Source organism: Labeo rohita, chromosome 8, assembly GCF_022985175.1.
Source record: "Labeo rohita strain BAU-BD-2019 chromosome 8, IGBB_LRoh.1.0, whole genome shotgun sequence".
In the NCBI taxonomy this organism is placed as follows: Eukaryota; Metazoa; Chordata; class Actinopteri; order Cypriniformes; family Cyprinidae; genus Labeo; species Labeo rohita.
The window spans coordinates 34,050,544-34,071,698 of record NC_066876.1 but is presented as its reverse complement, the minus strand read 5'-3'; the positions used below and the strand labels follow the sequence as shown (position 1 = coordinate 34,071,698).

Genomic DNA, 21,155 nt, shown 5'->3' with positions numbered 1-21,155 from the left:
AAAGAAGTTCACTTCCAGAACAAAAATGTTCGCACTCACCGGCTTGTCATCCAAGATGTTCATGTCTTTCTTCAGTCGATAAGAAATCTTGAGGAAAACATTTCAGGAATGTTCTCTATATAGTGGACTTCTATGGTGCCTGCGAGTTTGATCTTCCAAAATGCAGTTTAAATGCAGCATCAAATGGCTCTAAACGATCCCAGCTGAGGAAGAAGGGTCTTATCTAGCTAAACGATCTGTCATTTTTGCAACAAATTGACAATTTATATACTTTTTAACCTTAAATGCTCGTCTTGTATCATCTGTGATGCGCATGCGTGTCTGTGTAGTCCGGGTCAATTCAAGGGTCGTATTTGTCTTCCACGTCAAAATCGTCCTAAATCGCTGTTTTACCCTTTTTTTATATAAAGGGCGTTTGATGTTCTTAGCATGTTCACTTTGTAAACACTGGGTCGGGACTTCTGCAGCGATGTTGGGAGATTTTGAAGCTGGGGAAGAAAACGAGATGGGAGTTTTTCGACATACCCTAATGCTGCATTCATATGGGATTATTTTTGTGCCAATAAGAATGAACGTAACTTTATAAAACTGAACGTAACTTTCCAAGAAACGATCAAAAATATGCCACGGCAAAAGAAGAAAAACACAATGAAAATGAAAAAATGAACTCAGTCGCACAAATTTAACATGCTCTTCAAATATGCTTCATTCTTTGTTAATGATTTTCAAAGAATCGTTTTCGCGAATCATGGATTCTGAATGCGTTGCCACAGCTTTCGCTTACGCTTCGCAAATTTTTGTTTGTTGTTTTGGCACAAACCTCTCGTGGGGGCGGGCTTAACAGCGATCTACTCTGATTGGCTAATGAGCTTTTGATGGACAGTTGTGCTGCGTCCGAAATCGCATACTGGTTAAGTAGGTACTACATTTAAATATGAACGTACTACCCGACCGTTAAAAAGTACGTTCTATATAGTATGAATGTGGGTAGTATGAATGGAATTCGGACGTACTACATCCGCCATATTGATGTTGTCACGTGTCATGCGTCGTCACAACAGCGCGAAATTTAAAGAGACTGCTCCACTGCACGAACACCAGCACCGGCAATGTTCGGCGTTTTAACGTTGATTGGACAGACAGCTCAGAGAAGGCGTTGGTCAGCTGCTCGCAGATCACAGCTTTGTAGACAGCTTCTAGATTATTTGTCAAATAACGTTTCGATTTACAATGTTTAAACTTTCAATAAGTCATCCGTTTATTTAGATTGTGTTAAACAAGTGTAATTTAATCACAATAAACAACGTTTTTTCCTGAGGTACTTACACTTGAAATGAGCCGCGTCTCCACCTTCCGCCATTTTTCGAATACAACGCATCCTCTCCCGGAGCCTCATGGGATAGGAAAGTGTCCATGGTATGCGTACTACAGAATTCGGGCGGAAGCAGTAGGTCATCCGGGTACTTCTCGCCTACTGAATTTCGAATACTATGAATTCGGACATACTACTCGCCTCGCATACTGTTTTTCGCATACTATATAGTAGGGAAGTATCCGATTTCGGACGCAGCATTGCTCTCTGAACTGGAAGCACGGACGGTGACGTCAGTGGCGCAATACGTCGTGCTTTGTTTATAGAAACTATCAGAACTGTTGCACACTGTACATGAATAAAACTTTTATCGATGTTATTGATTAACGTTACTTTAGCAACACGAACTTACTTCAAGCTGCCCTGAGGGACAAGCTGAGGTGGAAGATGATGCTGCTCCGTGTCTCTCCTGGGAGCTCATCTTTAGAAACTAAGAGACGACCGTAGGTGAAATACTAATAACATTAATACTTAATATAAACAAAGCACGACATATTGCACACAGCAACAACTTTCCAATATGTGCGCCACTGACGTCACCGTCCGTGCTTCCAGGTCAGAGAGCAACTGTCCATCAAAAGCTCATTAGCCAATCAGAGTAGATCGCTGTTAAGCCCGCCCCCCACGAGAGGTTTGTGCCAAAACTGCTAACGAAAATTTGCGAAGCGTAAGCGAAAGCTGTGGCAACGCAATCAGAATCCATGATTCGCGAAAACGATTCTTTGAAAATCATTAACAAAGAATGAAGCATATTTGAAGAGCATGTTAAATTCGTGCGACTGAGTTCATTTTTTCATTTTCATTGTGTTTTTTTTCTTTTGCAGTGGCATATTTTTGATCGTTTCTTGGAAAGTTACGTTCAGTTTTATAAAGTTACGTTCATTCTTATTGGCACAAAAATAATCCCATACATTCACGCCATGCCGTAATTCAGATGAAAACACGTGACATTCTACTCTATCTTGAATTACGTGTTTCAATGGCAACACTATCAACGCCAAAGGCCTCACGTGTTCCTGAACTCGTAATTACAACTTGTGAACTCGGAATGTTTTTAAAATTACGACTTAAACCAGTTACAGATGTACCACGTGACCGCGTCAGGTTCGTTTTGGCGCTACCTCCGAGTCCGACAACATGGAAAGCTAAAGGTGTGTTCGACTTAACGCAGCGCTGCGCAGCTCGATCAAATTCTGACTTGAAGCAGTGCATTCCGGTTAGAAATTTTGTCCGACTTGAGGTGGCGCCGACGCCTCGTGACTGTCACGTGTGGCATCAAAGTACCGCGATAGCGATTCGGCGCAGTTTCTTCAGAGCGGCTGCAGCCAAGTATATAAAACTGCAGACCGGAGATCTCCAGAATGGGGCGGGAACTCCAAAAGTGGGCAGAACCTCCAAAATGGGACGGGGTCTCGTCGCGCAAAGACTTTCCCCATTGGCTGTTATTGACTTACATATCAAAACTAAACTTTATAAAATAAACAGTTTGTAGTTGTTCTCAAATAAAATAAACTATGCTATATAAATAAATATGCTCAGTGAGAGCAGAGCCCCAAAGCTCGTGGCCAGTGGTTAATGATATAAACGGGAATCACCCACGAGCTCTCCCGCGAGCCGTCCCAGTAAAACGCAGGGGAAAGGTTTTAGTCTATCGCTTTGTTTTAAGCAACGGGGGGGGTGCCGGTTCTTGAAATTCGCAGGGTAGGAGGGGGTAGTGATGTTGAAAGTAATTAAAAAGTCCAATTTTCCGGTGAGGTCCGGTACCTTTCTTCTTCGGCTGAGATCATTTAGAGCCATTTAATCTGCATTTTGGAAGTTCAATCATTCCTGATTTTTTTTTTTTCCTCAGGAAACAATTTCATCTTGGATGACAAGGGGGTGAGTAAATTATCTGTAAATTTTTGTTCAGGAAATTAACTTCTCTTTAATGGTTCGCACCAGCCTCATCAGTGCCAAGTTTCCTTCCTTACATGCACTTTCTGAAAATTAACATTAAAATATCTACTCAAACACTTTGCAGTAAGTCTCAAAAACGGCTGCTAAAATACAACTTCATATCAACATGAACCTCATATACACTTAAGTGAATTATTCATGCCGAATAAATTATTTCATTGAATAAAACCAGAACAAAAACATCAGATGAACAATGTTAAGCGGCTAATATGTCACCTTTTGTAATATTCTTCACTTCCAGACAAAGACTGCAGACAAGTGTATGTATCTGTACATTTGTAAGTAATACCACGGTAAACATGTAAATAAGGCAGATTTTATACTTTCCATAAGGTGTTTGCTATTTGTACTCATAGTAAATTCAATCTGGTGTTTTTATAACTATCAAATTCTTATTTTTCCAACAGATTCCTTTAAAATATCAAGTTATATACAAATGCAGACATAAACATTATGTCCATGTTTAAAAAGCTTCCAATGTCTTGACGTGGAACGCACTGTGATGTATCAGAATAAAAAAATACAAATGCAAAAGATTCTCAATCATCAGATATTCCAGTAATACAACTGAAAAACCGTTGCAATTCTGCAATAAACATTGAGAAGAGCAAGCAAAGCTTGTAAACAAATGTGCAATGTGACAACGCTTAATAAAGACAAGGACAAACATGCTTGTGTCAAATATTAATTCTTTAAAATATTTATTAATGATTTAATTCATAAAGGGGAGGTCCACTATACATTTCTTTTCTCCAGTGTATAATATAACCACAGCTGAAAAAAGTGTTTCAACCAGCACAGTTTGCATGGACATGTGCTAATGTCAAACGTGCATGTATATGCACACATATGATAAACTCAAGTCACATGACTGGGTTGAAATTGGCTCACAGCACAGCCTGGGCTTGTGATGTGTTTTGGCTTACTGAATACAAATTATGAAAATATTTCTATTGGTGAATCTCACAAAACTGCTCAAAAACAGAATTAAATTTTAGGTATTAAAAAATAATTTAAAATAAAAAAAATGAAGCTCATTTTAGGTTACTTAATCTTTTTTGTTGTGCATTTTAAAGCATTTATATATCATTGTACTGTTTGTTGTAATTAATTAATGCAGCTCTGAATTCATTGCATTACAGTAAAAATAAAAATGCAAATATGCAATTTTTAAATTAACACTGTAATGTAAAAAAAAAAAAAAAACACTTTTTCTTTTGTAATGACTTTCAATACAGATATTTAATCAAAAAATTAATTGCATTACAATTATGGCCTAATTTTCCACAAAAAAGGCTACATTTTTACATTAACATTTTAATGCAAAAGAAAGAAAGGGGGCTTCACTTAAATTGCATTACATAAAAAATCTTTTTAATTCTTTGCAAAAAATGCTACATTTTTTCCATTGACATTTTAATGCAAAAAAAAAGCCAACATTAATGTGCCTAAAAATCAGCTTCATTTTCTTTATGAAAAATAACTTTTTCTTTTAGGTGATTCGGGACACGGTCATGTTTTGGTGAGATTCACCTCCATAGAGATGCTAATGGCAGAGGTTAGGCATCTGTCAAAGGTGGATCTGCCATAAAGACTATTCAGTCAAAAAGTCAATAGCGTATTCAAGAAATGTAGGGATGAACCCAAGAGTAAGATTCAGCCCTTTGGCTTAAACACTTTTACATAACACCTCCCTTCCACATATAAAAACGTAGATCTGATATTAGCAATACACCCTTTGTGACTGTGCATAAACATGGTAATTATGGTCATTTTTTAAACCTTGCTCGTATCAGCGTCTTCCAGGTCCAGGTGATTGTGCTTCATACAACCTCGTATGGCACAACAGCATCGTTCTTCCGTGAGATGCAGAAGATGAAATCTTGTCCTTAAGATCAGCTTTGATCGAAACCCAAAGATGCAACTCCAGCATTTGGAGGAAGACTACAACGCCTGATACGAGAGGAAAACTCTATGGCAACAGTAAAGAGGGGACTGTTTTAAGATCACGGCAGAAACATCCACCCTCATCCTCTTCATCTTCACGGGAAAAACAAAAGCAGAAAACACGAGCCTGAAGCATAAGAAAACATCTGCAAATGTCAAAGGAGCTCTGCTGTCCACATCACAAAGATCCGAAGCCTGAACTACAGCGGCGAATCTCATGAAAACAAAGAGAAATTATATTTTGTGTGGAAAAAAATGAAGCTTATTTAAGGATCATTACTTTTTTGTTTGATTTTTAATTGACTTTATTTTCATGATAATGATTCATGCCAATGCTCTTTTTAATGCACATTACTGAAACGCATCCAGATGTTTAAATTCATTTTTAATGCACTACAGCAAAAGTACTGCGATGCAATGATTTCTTTAGATGAACATCAATTAAATGAAGTATAACAAATACTATCATGATGCATGATGATCTTACAATGTATAATCATCAAATTTCTTGCACTGGCAATGAGAATTTGGGATGAAATGTGCTTGATCTTAAACACAGGCTTCATTTTCTTTATGCAAAATATAATTATTTTTTTAAAAGTGACCTGGAGATGCTTTTTTGTGAGATTCACCCAATAAAAGTAAGGAAAAAAACACAATTGACCACTAATCAATACTGTCTAAAAATGAACTAGAAAAACTCAAAGTTGTTGGCATGTGTCTCTTTTTGAGTCCATGGTGAGTAAATGTCTGATTTCATTGAAAAGAAAGGAAAAAAAAAAAAAAAAAAAAAAAAGGGGGGTTGGAATAAAGGCCCAAATTGTTCTTGCAGAAAAAACAATGGCAAATGACAAAAAAAAAAAAAGACAGAAAGAGAAGCAAAATAAAGAAGAAAATAAAAATCACTCCTGAGATGGTGGATAATAGAGATATATAATCACTGTCGAGTAATTCTGAAAGCATACAGAAACCTGCATGGTTTGGCGATCACGTCAACTTGCTGGTCCTTCGATAAAGAAGGAGGATCTTTTATTAAATATCACGAATTCCACATAAAACTCCTCGACGCTCATAAAATCTGTACATTTTCTTTTAAAAAGTCTTTGTGGTTTGTCTCGGTCCAGAAAGGACTGCATTTGTCCGCACTGTGTTTTTGTGAGATCATAGGTGAGACGATCACAGTCCGTCTGCGTGCGCAGATCGCTGTGCAGAGGAACGTCTGTTCGTCCACTAGCAGCATTTTTTCTTTCGTTTGCTATTCTTGCTGAGTTTAATCACATCGTTCTGCTGCTGTTGCTGCTGTTTGGCCACAGACTCTTTCTTTGCCCGGAGCACCAGCTCTGTGATGCAGTTAAACATCTACACAAAGACCAGAAACACACACGGATATGTTACTGCACCATTCAAAACTGATTCTAATAAAGATGAACATACTTCATACAACATGTACGCCTCCAAAATCTGATTAGGTGAGCCACGTTCAAAGCCGCTGTAAAATAGATGACACGCAGGAACACATTTCAGGTCATTTCTATTTTATTTTTCCAACCTTCAACTAGGAATATGCACAAGCGATCGATTATTCAAGGGCTCATTCTGTGAAATATGAAATTAAATTGAGCAGAAGTACATTTAAGAGAGTTTTTCCAAACCTGGAAGCTGCACGTTAGTGAGTTCTAGGCGTTTTGTTTTACAGCCCAATCCGAATGGTCCTAAGACAGAGCCTTAAGGAACTCACCTCTTCCACGTTGACGTTTTCTTTTGCGCTCGTCTCAAACAGACTGATGCCCATCTGCTCAGCAAACTTCTGTGCGTCATTCGTCTCCACAACCTTAGAGTTTGGATCGTCATTTTTATTGCCCACTGAAAGGAGATAGAGGTGTATGAGCTCTGCAAATATCATCCCATTCTAAGGAGTTGTTCCGTTAAAATGCAAATAAGCTCTGCTCACCCCGCCCCTCTCTTCTCTCTGTGGAGTGAGGAGCTGCTCTGACAGATTGTTTACTTTAGCCGTGAAACTTGCTAACAAGCACGTTATTAGGAAAGGTGATTGCAGAGATTCATAAATAAACCCTTATGCTCACTTCTGCTGTAAGTGAAGCTGGATCACAAATGATTTGTGTGAACATAAAAGAATTTATGTAGATCAGGAGGCGCATTCCCTTCACAAACAAATGTAATTCACTGCATCTTCAGGGGCTCAGATGTCGGGAGTGAATGACGACCAGTACATTCATTATTACATCCAGCAACACAACACCTCAATCTGAGATATTCTTGTCTAACTTTCATCCCTGTTCTGCATCGAAACAATGGAGGTCGGACTGTTAAAGCTGATCTGAGGTAAGAAGCTCATGTCAATCAACTATCGTGGGAGCGGCCTCTGTTGATGTGACGCCACACCGACAGGCATCTGAGAACGGCTCAATTTGAAAAAAGGGGATATTATTTTTACAGATTAATTAAAAACCACTGCATGGATTTTTACCATTATAGGGTAGATTTGTACATACACTGCCAACACACATTTATGTTCAAACAACATGTAAAATGAACTTTGCATCCGATGACCCCTTTAAAGTCTACTAATGTACTAAACGGTTCATATCATGGAAATAACATCACAACCATGGGCTTATTAACATATGACTATGCCCAGTGTGAATTACACCAAATTTCATATGCAAAGATATTGGTCAATCATAACAGTGGTCATTAAAAAAAAAAATAAAACAGAACTGGACTTACATATATACATATACTAACAGTCAGATTTTTTAAAGGTTTTTAAAGAAGTCTCTTCTGCTCACTAAGCCTGCATTTATTTCATTCCAAGTACAGCAAAAACAGTAACATTTTGAAATATTTTTACTATTTAAAATAACTGTTTTCTATTTGAATATATTTTAAAATTTAATTAATTCCTGTGATATCAAAGTTGAATGTTTAGCATCATTACCAGTCACATGATCCTTCAGAAATCATTCTAATATTCTGATTTGCTGCTCAAAAAAACATTTATTATTATCATTATGTTGAAAACATCTGAGTAGAATTTCTCAGGTTTATGTGATCAACAAAGTTCAGAAGAACAGCATTTATCTGAAATAGAAATTATTCATAGAATAGTATTAATTAGTATTAATTTCTATTATTTTGATTAACGCCCCCTCCTAAATTTCTGCTTTGATCACAGGATTAAATTACATTTTAAAATATATGTAAAAATAGGCAGCAGATATTTTAAATAGTACAAATATATCACAATATTACTGCTTTTGCTGTATTTTGGATCAAATAAGCGCAGACTTGGTAAGCAGAAAAGACTTTTAAAAAACATTAAATATTTCTGTTTTGACTGGTAGTGTATATACAATATAAAAATATACATTAAAAAAAATAATGTAATGTACAGCATTTACTGGAGAACTTACCTAATATTCGACAGACGTCATCACAGTTCTGGTTTATTTCATGCAGCCATCGTTTGACATTGACAAAGGACTCGGCACTGGTGACGTCATACACTACTATGACCCCATGGGTTCCTCTGTAATACCTGAGAATGGAAATAAAGAGCCATTAGAATTATAGAATAGAATTCTAGCCTCAAATTGACACAAATTTCTCTCAGTAACCAACAGTGTATGAAGGAACAGCCCTCTGACTTTAAAAGCACAGGCTGTCTTCTGTCTCCAAACACAAAGACATGCACGCACAAAGAACTCTTTGAAAGGCCTGTAGTGACCAAACCCTTGTGTCATTGGCCGAGCCTGTCACAGTTCTGCCTTAATAACAGATCAAAACCACACATAAACATGCATGAACATACATAAACACAATAACGAGACACTAATGAAGCGGCGAAATTCCATTGTTAGCAACGTAACGACCATCTGGCTTCAGGCCATCGCACACATAACTATGTCGCTGCATTAACACAAGGCCAAAACTTACAAAAAAGTGTCTTTGCATTTGACAGGCATAAATTTAGTTAGAAGTCTTGAATACCTTAATGCAAGCGATAAGATTCAGAGTTTCAGTTAAAGTTTTCTAAAAGTAAATTTAGGACTTTAAGACATTTTTAAGACCAAGTAAAGAAAATTGTGTGATAAAATTTAAATTAGAAAAAACTGGAAAAAAAAGAAAACTCTCTTATTACAAATTCAGATTACAGATTCTTCAGAAAACATTCTAATATGCTGATTTGCTGCTCAAGAAATATTTCTGATTATTATCAATGTTAAAAACAGTTATGCTACTTCCTTTTGTGGAAACCATGATACAATTTATTTTTCAGGATTCTTTGATGAATAGAAAGTTCAAAAGAACAGCATTTATTTGAAAGAGATCTTTTGTAGCATTAGAAATGTCTTTACTGTCACTTTTGATCAATTTAATGCACCCTTGCTGAAAAGCATTTAATTTTTTACTGACATACTCATCTACCTAAAAAAAGCAAAATGACAAAATAAGTCTTGTTTATTATAAATCTATCAAAATTGAGTGATAAAAACAAGAAAATTGACAATGGGCATTGAAAAATCAACTTGATTCAAATGGAAAACAAGTTTTGTAATCCATAGGCAAAGCTGATCTTGTTCTGGGCACAAACTAATTTCATTTTGTTCAGTTTCACAGAAAACAAGACCTCAAATCTTCATTTTGCATCTCAGGTAAATGTATGTTGATTTTAAGATGTTTAGATATTGGAAAACAAAAACAATAGTAAGGAAGACATTCTTTTTTTTTTTCAGGGCATGGAACATTTTTATGCCCCGACTATGAATTTAAAGCTTTCTGCTTTGATTCAGGACATTTTTAGGCCTTCATTTTTTGGAAAGGCACATTTTTGGAAACCCTAATGTATCAGATAAACCTGCTTTTACCATTAAAAGCCTAAAATTCTGGAACCTTTAACCAATTTTTACATTTTAAATTCAAATGTATTTTATTAAGCAAACTTCGTATGAAAGCTTCTGCACAAATGAAGTTTATTATGTAATGATGTGTGCTTCATGAAATGTTAGATACATCCACACATCATGACAAATAGTCCTCATGCCACAGGAGCTGTGAACTTAAAGCCCAAGGCAAATTTCAGTCCCAGAGTGCCAATAGTATATGCTGATCCTCAGTCAAACAACAGCTATAAAATGTTACAGCACTAATTAGGAACTTCAAACAGATTCCCTGAAGCGCTCTGTTAGCGAGCGGTACAGCCACGCTGGCACACACAACACCCGCAAACAAAGACGTCTTGGAACATTATGTTCTTGTCTTAAAATGTTATTACTGAAACTAAAGCAGCATTTCTATTCATTTCAAAGAGAAATACCATAAAGAATTTAATCTGAGGAAGATTTATTCTTCCAGTATTAAACTTTCTTTGCTCCCATTTCTGATTGTAAATCTGATCATTTGCTACCAAAAACCCTTTATGATTTACATGTGAACAGATCATGTCAAAAACATAGGATACATTCTAGTCTGATCACGTAGAGAGTTAAACTCACGTAGATGTGATGGTTCGGAATCGCTCTTGTCCGGCCGTGTCCCATATCTGCAGTTTTACCTTCTCTCCATTAATCTCCACCGTCCGGATCTTGAAGTCGACTCCTATAGTGGTGATGTAACTACCTACAACACCAAAGAGCATTGAAAGTGTGATCATAATAGATTAGGCTGGGCTTTTTCAACCTCTTCATTTTCATTATATGCTCTGCACACATTGTCCTGAAAAATATTTTAGGAAAACAGTTGGCCTACATACAGCTTATGCATCACACATCCCATTACACATGATAATATGACAATCATTTCAGTTCAAACATGCCAAATTTAAGAAACTACTGTACAAGTCATACCAATATATAAAGTGAATTTCAGACTGCGACGTGCGTTCTGAAGTTTGAGGCTGGTAAGATCGTTTTAAGAAGTCTCTCATGCTCACTATGGCTGCATGTATTTGATCAAAAATATTGAAAAAATTCTTAATAATGTGAAATATTATTACAATTTATAATAAATATGTACTACTTAAATATATTTTAAAATTTAATTTATTTCTGTGATCAAAGCTGGATTTTCAGCATCATTACTCCACTCTTAAGTGTCACATGATCCTTCAGAAATCATTCTAATCATTCTTGCTGATCAAGAAACATTTCTGATTATTATCAATGTTAAAAACAGTTATGCAAACATTTTTGTGGAAACTGATACATTGCATTTTTAAGGATTCTTTGATGAATCAGTTGTAGAGCATTTATTTAATATAGAAATCTATAGTAACATTTTAAATGTCTTACTGTCACTTTTGATCAATTTAATGCACTCTCGCTGAAAAGCAGTGCATTGTAGTGCATCATTCATAAAATTACTTTACAAATTAAAATAGAGTTACTTAAATGTATTAGTTCCCTTAAATATTGCAGAAAATAAAAGATGCATTTATTTAATAAACATAAAATAGCGGACAAATAAAAACAGCAGCTGTAACAGGCATCTTCACGCTTTTGGCTAAAAAAAAAAAAAAAAAAATTCTCAGGACTCTGTCTGTACCCATCAAACACGATAATAAATCAAGACAGAAGACGCTGGACATGTTCATGCATCTTACCTGAAAAAGTGTTGTCTGCAAATCGCAGGAGAAGACTGCTCTTTCCGACACCTGGAATGATAACAATAAACAAAACCAAAAAAATGAGGAAAAAACACTCAACGTGTGATGCAGCAGATTTCAGCAGAACGTGATAAATCTAGGCTCCGGCAAACCAGACGAAACCTCTGGACTAACGCCTGCTCAGCCATTAACATTCACCATGTGGTTTCTCACACAGATTTACTGCTTAGAGACAAAACCTAAACTCTAAGAAACATAACGTCCTTGCTGGGACACTTTCCTTATTTGATGTCAGGAGCAAAATAATCTCACATACCAGCATAAAATCTGATTATTCTAAGTTTAGACAGGAAGAGACGGCCTGCCAGTGGCCATGTCACTTTCATCAGCTCTCATGGGTTTGCAGCTAATTCATAACAGCAAGTCGGCCAATCAGTGAGACTTTTTTGTGGAATATGAATCTGGTGGTTTATGAACGGTCTGTAGGCGTGCCGTCTGAGACTACGGCCAACACGCACACAACCGCTGACTCTCAGAAAGGAAGATAAACCAAGCAAACATCCTCTCCTGACAAATGACGCCACTAACACACAGGATAAAAGACTTGACAAGATTTATTCAGAGAAGGACGATAGAAATGCATCAAACCTCTTGGATTAAAAACTCAGATTCCGGTAGAACGATTACAACTTGTTTACTGAACAAATACTATTATAAGACTTCCTTTAGGTGGACAACCTGCATTTTGATTCTGCAGACAGATATTGATATCAAAAACATCATATAACTGAACAAATCCAGCCGCCAGAAAACAGATCAAATGCACAGTTTCAAACTGAAATCTAAAGTTATATTACATCCCAGACAACCCGTGTCAAAAGCGAGCCTGTCTATGCATGAGGGACAAAGAATCCAGCAGATTTCTTTCATCACAGACCACAGATCCGTACCATATCATTAGGTCACTTCATCAGAGTCCAGAACTGAACCAGAGTCCAAATAAAAGCCCTCAGAGGACAAAAAACTCAAACACTGAGGCCTGTGTGTCCACTTACTGTAGCCGACAGTGGCGGACGGGCCAGTGCCAGCATCTGTCACTCGTGTCATGTATGGACAATGATTCTATATATACAGACTACATATAGAATCATTCCATCATATTGGAATCGTTAGAATCATTCCATGTCCATTAAATTATTCTATTAATATCTATTAAATAGAAAAAAAAAAAATATTTAAACATATACACACAAATTTTTATATACCTTAATTATATTATATATATTGCATTATATACAAAGTGTAGTTATTAAATGGATTATTTTAGTATTCCTTGATCCAAACTACAAACCAGCAATTTAGAATTCAACACAGACAATTTGACCTTTTACTGATATACAGTATATCCAAATTGTTTGATAAAGCTCATTTGAGTCGTCTGCTTCACACGAGAAGGTGCAAAAACTCAAACCACAAGTACCACAAGCTGTGTTGCTGGCTGTTAACCATCCCATGAAAACAGGCCACTCTCGCCTTTGCTTTTGTGCAAACGCTAGATCTCCTTCACTCATACCTGAACACACAAGACTTAACTTTAACCAGCTGACAATAAAACACCACAAAGCATTGTGTCTCAAAATCAGCACTTAAAACAGTTGAGTTTTTGATCAGTTCATTCACAAGTACAAAATTCTGTTTGGCCCGTTAACTATTTTACATATAATTTAAGTCATTTAAGTACCTGTTCACTTAATGTGTCTGAATGTCATTTAATCTGTGTATCTCAAATACTTTAAGATCACTTATTTTGTCTAACTTCAGTTTTCTTTATCATGTTTGTGCAAAGATGCGTCAAATCAGCTCTTCTGAAGTTCACAGAGGTGTCCAGAATCACATTGACTATCAACATATTCCAATAAGTGTCTCAATGCAATCATTTTCAACACTAGATCTACTTTTATCATTTTAAACAAAGTATTTCAAAGGTTTCGATTCCAAAGTGTTTATATTTTCAGCAAATCACACTAGATTTTAGATTCTATTTGCTAATGCAATGATATTCAGACATATTGGTGTGTCTGAAGTGCTCAAATACTTTCTGGAGCCACTTAAAATCAATGCACTTCTGTTTTAGCACTCAATAAATGATGCACAGAGCGGGACTGATGAGCGGCAGATCAGTCTCTGGATCTCCGGCCTGTGTGCGGCGATCAGCCCGATCAGCCCTAAAGCAGCGGCTCAATGACAGAAACACGTTCGTGTGTCCGTTAAATCACACCTGCGTTCATTTACAGCCTCTCAGAGCTCACAGCTTTAATACGAGACACTCAAAGCCCCAAGGAGCCTCGCCCCGGCCCGCTTCCCGTCACGCATCCGCGGCGTCTCTTACCGCTGTCACCGATGATCAGCAGTTTGAAGAGGTGATCGTAGTCGCGGGCCATGCCGGTGGTGGGAGGCTCAAACCCCGCGCCTTCGCTGCAGCTTCACGCCTCTCTCCAGCCGAACGCTTGGCTGGAACCCGTCTAACGTCCCGCCCGGATAGGAGCGGACAATTTCACCCCGATAGATGCCGAAAGCAGCGGATTTGTCGTCGGGGTTTGGTGGTGTCAGCAGTCAGTCGCTCATTACCGGAAACGGCGCTTCCTCCTGCTGCACCAGCTAGGCGGAGGACCAATCAGAGCGCGCCGACGCCATATGACGTAACGGTCGTCAACAAGCCCGCGTCGCGATACAAAGGATCAAAGGATGCATGTATTTGCTGTATATGGGTCAACGGTGTCAAGAGCATTAAATTATTTTAAAAATATAAAATAGGTCTATTTTAAAAATTAAAAATTATAAAAACTCATTTTTTAAAATTTCATTTAAATGAAAGTGCGACGATGTAGTTTTTCTCGTGAAGAACTTTTTATCAGTTTATGCAGCAGCAGCAACAACAACATAATTAATAAAAAATACTTAATAGTAATACTTCACACATTCAATGTATATTTTCAAATAGAAATTGAATCCATAAATATCAAGGTCTTTTGTTTTTAACCCCATTTTGTAGCATATTTATTTATTTAGAATTCTAATGTATATACAGTACCGTTCAAAAGTTTGGGGTTAGTACATTTTTATTGTTTCTTTCTTTTTTTTTCTTTTTTTTTTTAAAGAAATTAATACTTTTATTCACCAAGGATGTATTAAGTTAATAATTAAAAGTGTATTAAAAGTTAATAATAAATAATTTACATTGTTATAAAATATTTATATTTTGAATAAACACTGTACTTTTTAAACTTGTTATTCATGAAAGAATCCTGAAAAAAAAAATCACAGGTTCCAAAAAATATTTGGCAGCACAACTGTTGATATTATCCAACATTGATCATTCTAATAATAAATCCGCATATTAGAATGATTTCTGAAGGATCATGTGACACTTAAGACTGGAGTAACAGCTGATAAAAATTCAGCATAAATTCTATTTTAAAGTATGTTAAAATAAAAAACATTATTTTATATTGTAAAAACATTTTGCAATATTACTGTTTTTTTTCTATATTTTTAATCAAATAAATGCAGCCTTGATGAGCATAAGAGACTTCTTTAAAGACTATTACAAGTCTTACTGACCCCAAACTTTTGAACGGTAGTGTACATATACAGTCATGTGAAAAAGTTAGGACACCCTATTGAATTTCATGGTTTTGTGTATCAGGACATAATAAAAAATGATCTGGTCCTTGGCAGGTCTTAAAATTTGGAAAATAAATCCTCACATAAACATCATCACATGACATATCTCACTGTGTCATTATTTATTTAACAAAAAAAAAGCCAATATGGAAAGGCCATGTGTGACAAAGTTAGGACACCCTATGAGTCAGTTGCCTGTAGATCCACTTTTAGCAGCACTCACTTGAAGCATTAATTTTCTGTGTGACTTTATCAGTCTCTCACATCGTTCTGGAGGAATTTGGATCACTCTTCTTTTCAACGTTGCTCCAGTTTATTGAGGTTTGTGGGCATTTGCTTATGCACAGCTCTCACCACAGCATTTGAGTCAGGATGAGCTCTGGACTTTGACTGGGCTGTTGCAACACCTTGATTCTTTTCTTTTCAGCCATTCTGTTGTAGATTTGCTGGTGGGCAAATCACAGAAATATGATATCTGTGAGGATTTTCAGTCAGGTTTTAGACCGTACCATAGTACTGAGACTGCTCTTATTAGAGTTACAAATGATCTACTCTTGTCATCCGATCGTGGTTGTATCTCTCTGTTAGTGCTACTGGATCTTAGTGCTGCGTTTGACACTGTTGACCACAACATTCTCTTGAATAGACTTGAGAATTATGTTGGCATTAGTGGTAGTGCATTGGCATGGTTCAAATCGTATCTATCTGACCGCCATCAATTCGTGGCAGTAAATGATGAGGTATCATATCGATCTCAAGTGCAGTATGGAGTACCACAAGGCTCAGTACTAGGGCCGTTACTCTTTACGCTTTACATGTTACCCTTGGGTGATATCATCAGGAAATATGGTGTTAGCTTTCACTGCTATGCTGATGATACCCAGCTCTATATTTCTTCGCGGCCTGGCGAAACGTACCAATTTGAAAAACTAATGGATTGTGTAGTTGAGTTAAAAAATTGGATGACAAGTAATTTCTTACTGCTAAATTCTGAAAAAACAGAGGTGTTAGTTATTGGGCCTAAAACCTCAACGTGTAATAACCTAAAACACTGTCTAATACTTGATGGCTGTTCTGTCAATTCTTCGTCATCAGTTAGGAACCTAGGTGTGCTATTTGATGGTAATCTTTCCTTTGAAAACCACATCTCTAGTATTTGCAAAACTGCATTTTTCCATCTCAAAAATATATCTAAACTACGACCTATGCTATCAATGTCAAATGCTGAAACATTAATTCATGCGTTTATGACCTCACGGTTAGATTATTGTAATGCTTTATTGGGTGGTTGTTCTGCTTGCTTAATAAACAAACTCCAGCTGGTCCAAAATGCAGCAGCTAGAGTTCTTACTAGAACCAAAAAGTATGATCATATTAGCCCGGTTCTGTCTACACTGCACTTGTTCCCTATTAAACATCGTATAGATTTTAAAATCTTGCTAATTACTTATAAAGCCCTGAATGGTTTAGCTCCCCAGTACCTGAGTGAGCTCTTATCGCATTATAGTCCCTCACGTCCGCTGCGTTCTCAAAACTCTGGCAATTTGATAATACCGAGAATATCAAAATCAACCGCAGGCGGCAGATCTTTTTCTTATTTAGCACCCAAACTCTGGAACAATCTACCCTACAATGTTCGGGACGCAGACACACTCTGTCAGTTTAAATCTAGATTAAAGACCCATCTCTTTAACCTTGCTTACACATAACAAATCCACATTCTTATAATTCAAATCCGTTAAAGGATTGTTAGGCTGCACTAATTAGGTCAACTGGAACGGGAACACTTCCCAGAACACCCGATGTACTCGGTGCATCGTCAGAAGAATGGCATCTACGCTAATATTAGTCTGTTTCTCTCTTATTCCGAGGTCACATTAACCACCAGATCCAGTCCGTATCCAGATCAGATGGTCACTGCAGTCCCCCGGATCCAGTCCGAACCCAGCCCAGACGGTGGATCAGCACCTAGAGACGACCTCTACAGCCCTGAATGTCAGCGGAGTCCACATCAACTAGATGAGCCCCAGAGACGGATCCACATTAAAGACCACATCACCTAGACGGCTGTCGGCACAAGACCACGGGAACTTTGGCCAGAGGAGAACTGGCCCCCCGACTGAGCCTGGTTTCTCCCAAAGTTTTTTTCTCCATTTGTCACCGATGGAGTTTTGGTTCCTTGCCGCTGTCGCCTCTGGCTTGCTTAGTTGGGGACACTTTCTCTTAACACAATATTGCATTTTATTTTATTGTTTTTGATTAACTACCTTTACCTATAATGTGAGTGTTTAATGTTGCCTTTGGCATTGTTGATGTACTGTTTCCTATTTAATACTGTACAGCCGCCTTGTCACAATTCTGTATTGTTAAAGGCGGTATATAAATAAAGGTGACTTGACTTGACTTGACGTGGGCTTGGGATCATTGTCCTGTTGCATGACCCAATTTTGGCCCAACATTAGATGTCGGACAGGTGCCCTCACATTTGACTCTAGAATACTTTGATATACAGAGGAGTTCATGGCCAACTCAGTGACTGTGAGGTGCTCAGGTCCTGTGGCTACAAAACTAGCCCAAAATGATCAGCCCTCCTCCAGCATGCTTGTCTTTTGGTATGAGGTGTTTGTGCTGACATGCTCTTTAGGTTTTTACCAAACTTGGTGCTGTGCATTATGGCCAAACATCTCCACTTTGGTCTCGTCTGTTCAAAGGACATTATTCTAGAAGACTTGTGTTTTGTTCAGATGCAACTTTGCAGACCTAAACTGTGCTGCAATGTTTTTTTTTTTAGATAGAAGAGGCTTTCTTCTGCCAAGCCTTCCAAACATGCCATTTTTGTCCCATATTTTTCTAATGGTATTGTCATGAACTTTATCCTTTAACATGTTAACTGAGGCCTGTAGAGTCTGAGGTGTAGTTCTTGGGTTGTCTGCCATTTCTCTGAGCCTTACACGGTCTGATCTTGGGGTGACTTTTCTGGGACGTCCACTCCTGGAAGGAGAGGTGTCTGTTTTAAATGTCTTCTACTTGTGAGTAAACTTCAAATTGTTTGAAAATGGCCATATTACTCTTCTCAGATTAATGGCAGCAACAATTGCTTCTCTAAGATGATTGCTGATGTCTTACCTCCTTGGCATTGTGTTAACACACACCTGAAGGCTCCAGACCAGCAAACTGCCAAATCTTATGCTTTTATAGAGGCGCTCAGACTTGCTGATGATCAGTTAATCAAAGGTATTTGATTAGCAGTGCTTGACTGTTATTTACCCTCTTAATTCCAATGTTAACAGTAAGGGTGTCCTAACTTTGTCACACATGGCTTTTCCATTTTGGCTTTATTTTTGTTCAGTAAATAATGACACGGCACAATTTATCATGTGTTGTTGTTCATCTGAGGTTTTATTTTTGAAATTTTAAGACCAGCCAGGGACCAGTTTTTTTTAATGATATCCTGATACAGAAAACCATGTAATTCAGTAGGGTGTCCTAACTTTTTCACATGACTGTATGTGTGTGTGTGTATGTGTACATTGTTTTTATAGCCTTAATACATTAAAATATACAAATGTTGACCTTTTTTTTTTACTGGCCAAAAAACTATATTGTACATGAGTATATTGTTTATTTGTGTGTTTGTTTTTTTTTCCTGATGGAAACATGTTACAAAAAAGTATATGAAGAGTTCAGATGCAAAACCAGCTAAAAGCCATCTCGGTCAAAAATGAGATAATGATACTGAGTGAATGCTCCTGACACATAGTATACATCCATCAAATACTTTTACCTCAAACTCACTAAATTCCAGCCTCAGCCCAATCAGAAGTACCAGTACTTAGAAACCTATACATAGTAGCCAGAAAGAAAAGCTAATTTTAAAGAAATGCGTCAGATGGATTTACAAGCTTTTGCATCTGAACTCTTCATATATTTTGGACCAGTGTTGGTAATAGTTACTTTTGAAAGTAATGCATTACAATATTACGTTACTCCCTAAAAAAAGTAACTAATTACTTTGTTACTTTTTTATGGAATATAATGCACTACATTACTTTTGCATTACTTTTTAAATCTGGATAGGGCTTGCTTGTTGGTTTTTAAAATAAAAAGTTGTATTTTTGGCAGATGTAAAAGCCCTTTCACACCAAAAGCCTCAGGCTGAAGGAAAAGTACATTCATGTCTGTACAGTAGAATCCAGACGAAAGTAAAAAAAAAAAAAAAAAAGAACAAATGTTAGTTTATCTTGAGTGATTTTTGCTTATTGGGATTGGATCATCGAAGGTCAGCAGCAAAAACACTGGTAAATCAAACGGGACTAAATACATAAAGGATATTTGTATCATTTAACATTTATTTATTGCAGGCTTGCGTCATATTCTGAGTTACATTTCACAGTTTTTATTCATTTTGAGGAATACTGAATCTAAAACTAAAGTAACATCTTACTCCCAATTTCTGTCAACATGGGGACAGGAGAGCTTATTTGAAAAAGTAACTTCGATATTTTCTTGTAAATGTTACTTGAAAAAAGTAATCTGATTACATAACTCACATTACTTGTAATGCGTTACCCCCCAACACGGTATTGGACATGTCTAATACAATATTGTAATCATTAGTGCAATGTACTATACTGTTGACAGTATTATTATCTGATACCATGCCACTACCATAGTGCTTTTTTAAGCAATGTCTCATTTTTTCTTTCTTAGTGCCAACAAAGAAATGTATTCATGACATCTCAGTGAGAGCCAGAAAACTGTAACTTTCCAAAGCAGTCTGAATTTTGACAATCTGCCAGAAAACTGAAGATTTTTATTCCCTCAGGATCAGTTAAAGATGATGTATGTTGCACATGGGCTCAGCAATGACACAAAGACGGGTTTGCGATGCACTACAGATGTGTCTGATCACTGCTGAAAACTTCGGACCTTTTAATAAAGACTTCAGATCTGTGGCTTTATGATGATGGAAGCTCTTTTATTCATTATTAATTCTTATTCTTTCTTCAGTAATAATTTAGTTTTAGGTACAAATCACATTTGGACACACTTGACTGATTTTAAAAACCATTTGATCTAAGGCATTTTTAAATTTATTTAATCAAAATCAGATTGTCAATAAATATAAATTCATGTATGGATTTCTTGACAAAACTGACATTTTATTTCACATAGTGACAAATTTCCAGCCTACAGTTTTTAAATCAGTCCAGAGCTCACTTCATGACGTTAATTTTCATTCATGGGTGTTAAGACGTTTTCTTGATGTTACTCCATTTTCTAGCATATTTATTTGTCATTGACCCTTAGATAAACCAAACATATCTAGATTATATTTCTAGCTCCATTACAGCAAAACACTGATTCTTTTTACCACCCAGTAAACCTAGAAGTCTGAATGTGTTGTTAACATTTAAGGCATAAAGATTACTGAAAGACACCCCAAACTCAGGGAACAGTTAAAGATACGGGAGATATATTAACTGGCAGAACAACAGACGAATTCAGCTGAGACAAATAAGGTAAATTAAACAATGGCATACTGGAACAGTCTCTTTTCTCTTTTCACAA

At 36.8% G+C, this 21,155-nt stretch overlaps 1 protein-coding gene across 1 annotated transcript; it reads right to left on the bottom strand.

Moving 5' to 3' along the window:
• Positions 1-6,195: 6,195 nt before the first annotated feature.
• On the bottom strand, positions 6,196-14,561 carry rab35b (RAB35, member RAS oncogene family b). The gene is made up of 6 exons (XM_051117940.1): positions 14,290-14,561; positions 11,898-11,948; positions 10,792-10,915; positions 8,710-8,834; positions 7,014-7,138; positions 6,196-6,634 (listed from the first exon to the last, which is right to left on the bottom strand). Exons 1-6 carry the CDS (start codon positions 14,339-14,341, stop codon positions 6,506-6,508), a joined length of 606 nt encoding a protein of 201 aa, XP_050973897.1. The 5' UTR covers positions 14,342-14,561; the 3' UTR covers positions 6,196-6,505.
• Positions 14,562-21,155: the final 6,594 nt, after the last annotated feature.

Excerpts from the sequence above, each read along its gene's own strand:
- rab35b (XM_051117940.1), bottom strand. The coding sequence starts at position 14,341 with ATGGCCCGCGACTACGATCACCTCTTCAAACTGCTGATCATCGGTGAC. Across the intron at positions 8,835-10,791 it reads TTCCGAACCATCACATCTAC|GTATTACAGAGGAACCCATG; the intron begins GTGAGTTTAACT and ends TTCCATTCTCAG. Across the intron at positions 7,139-8,709 it reads TGACGTCTGTCGAATATTAG|TGGGCAATAAAAATGACGAT; the intron begins GTAAGTTCTCCA and ends ATCTCCTTTCAG.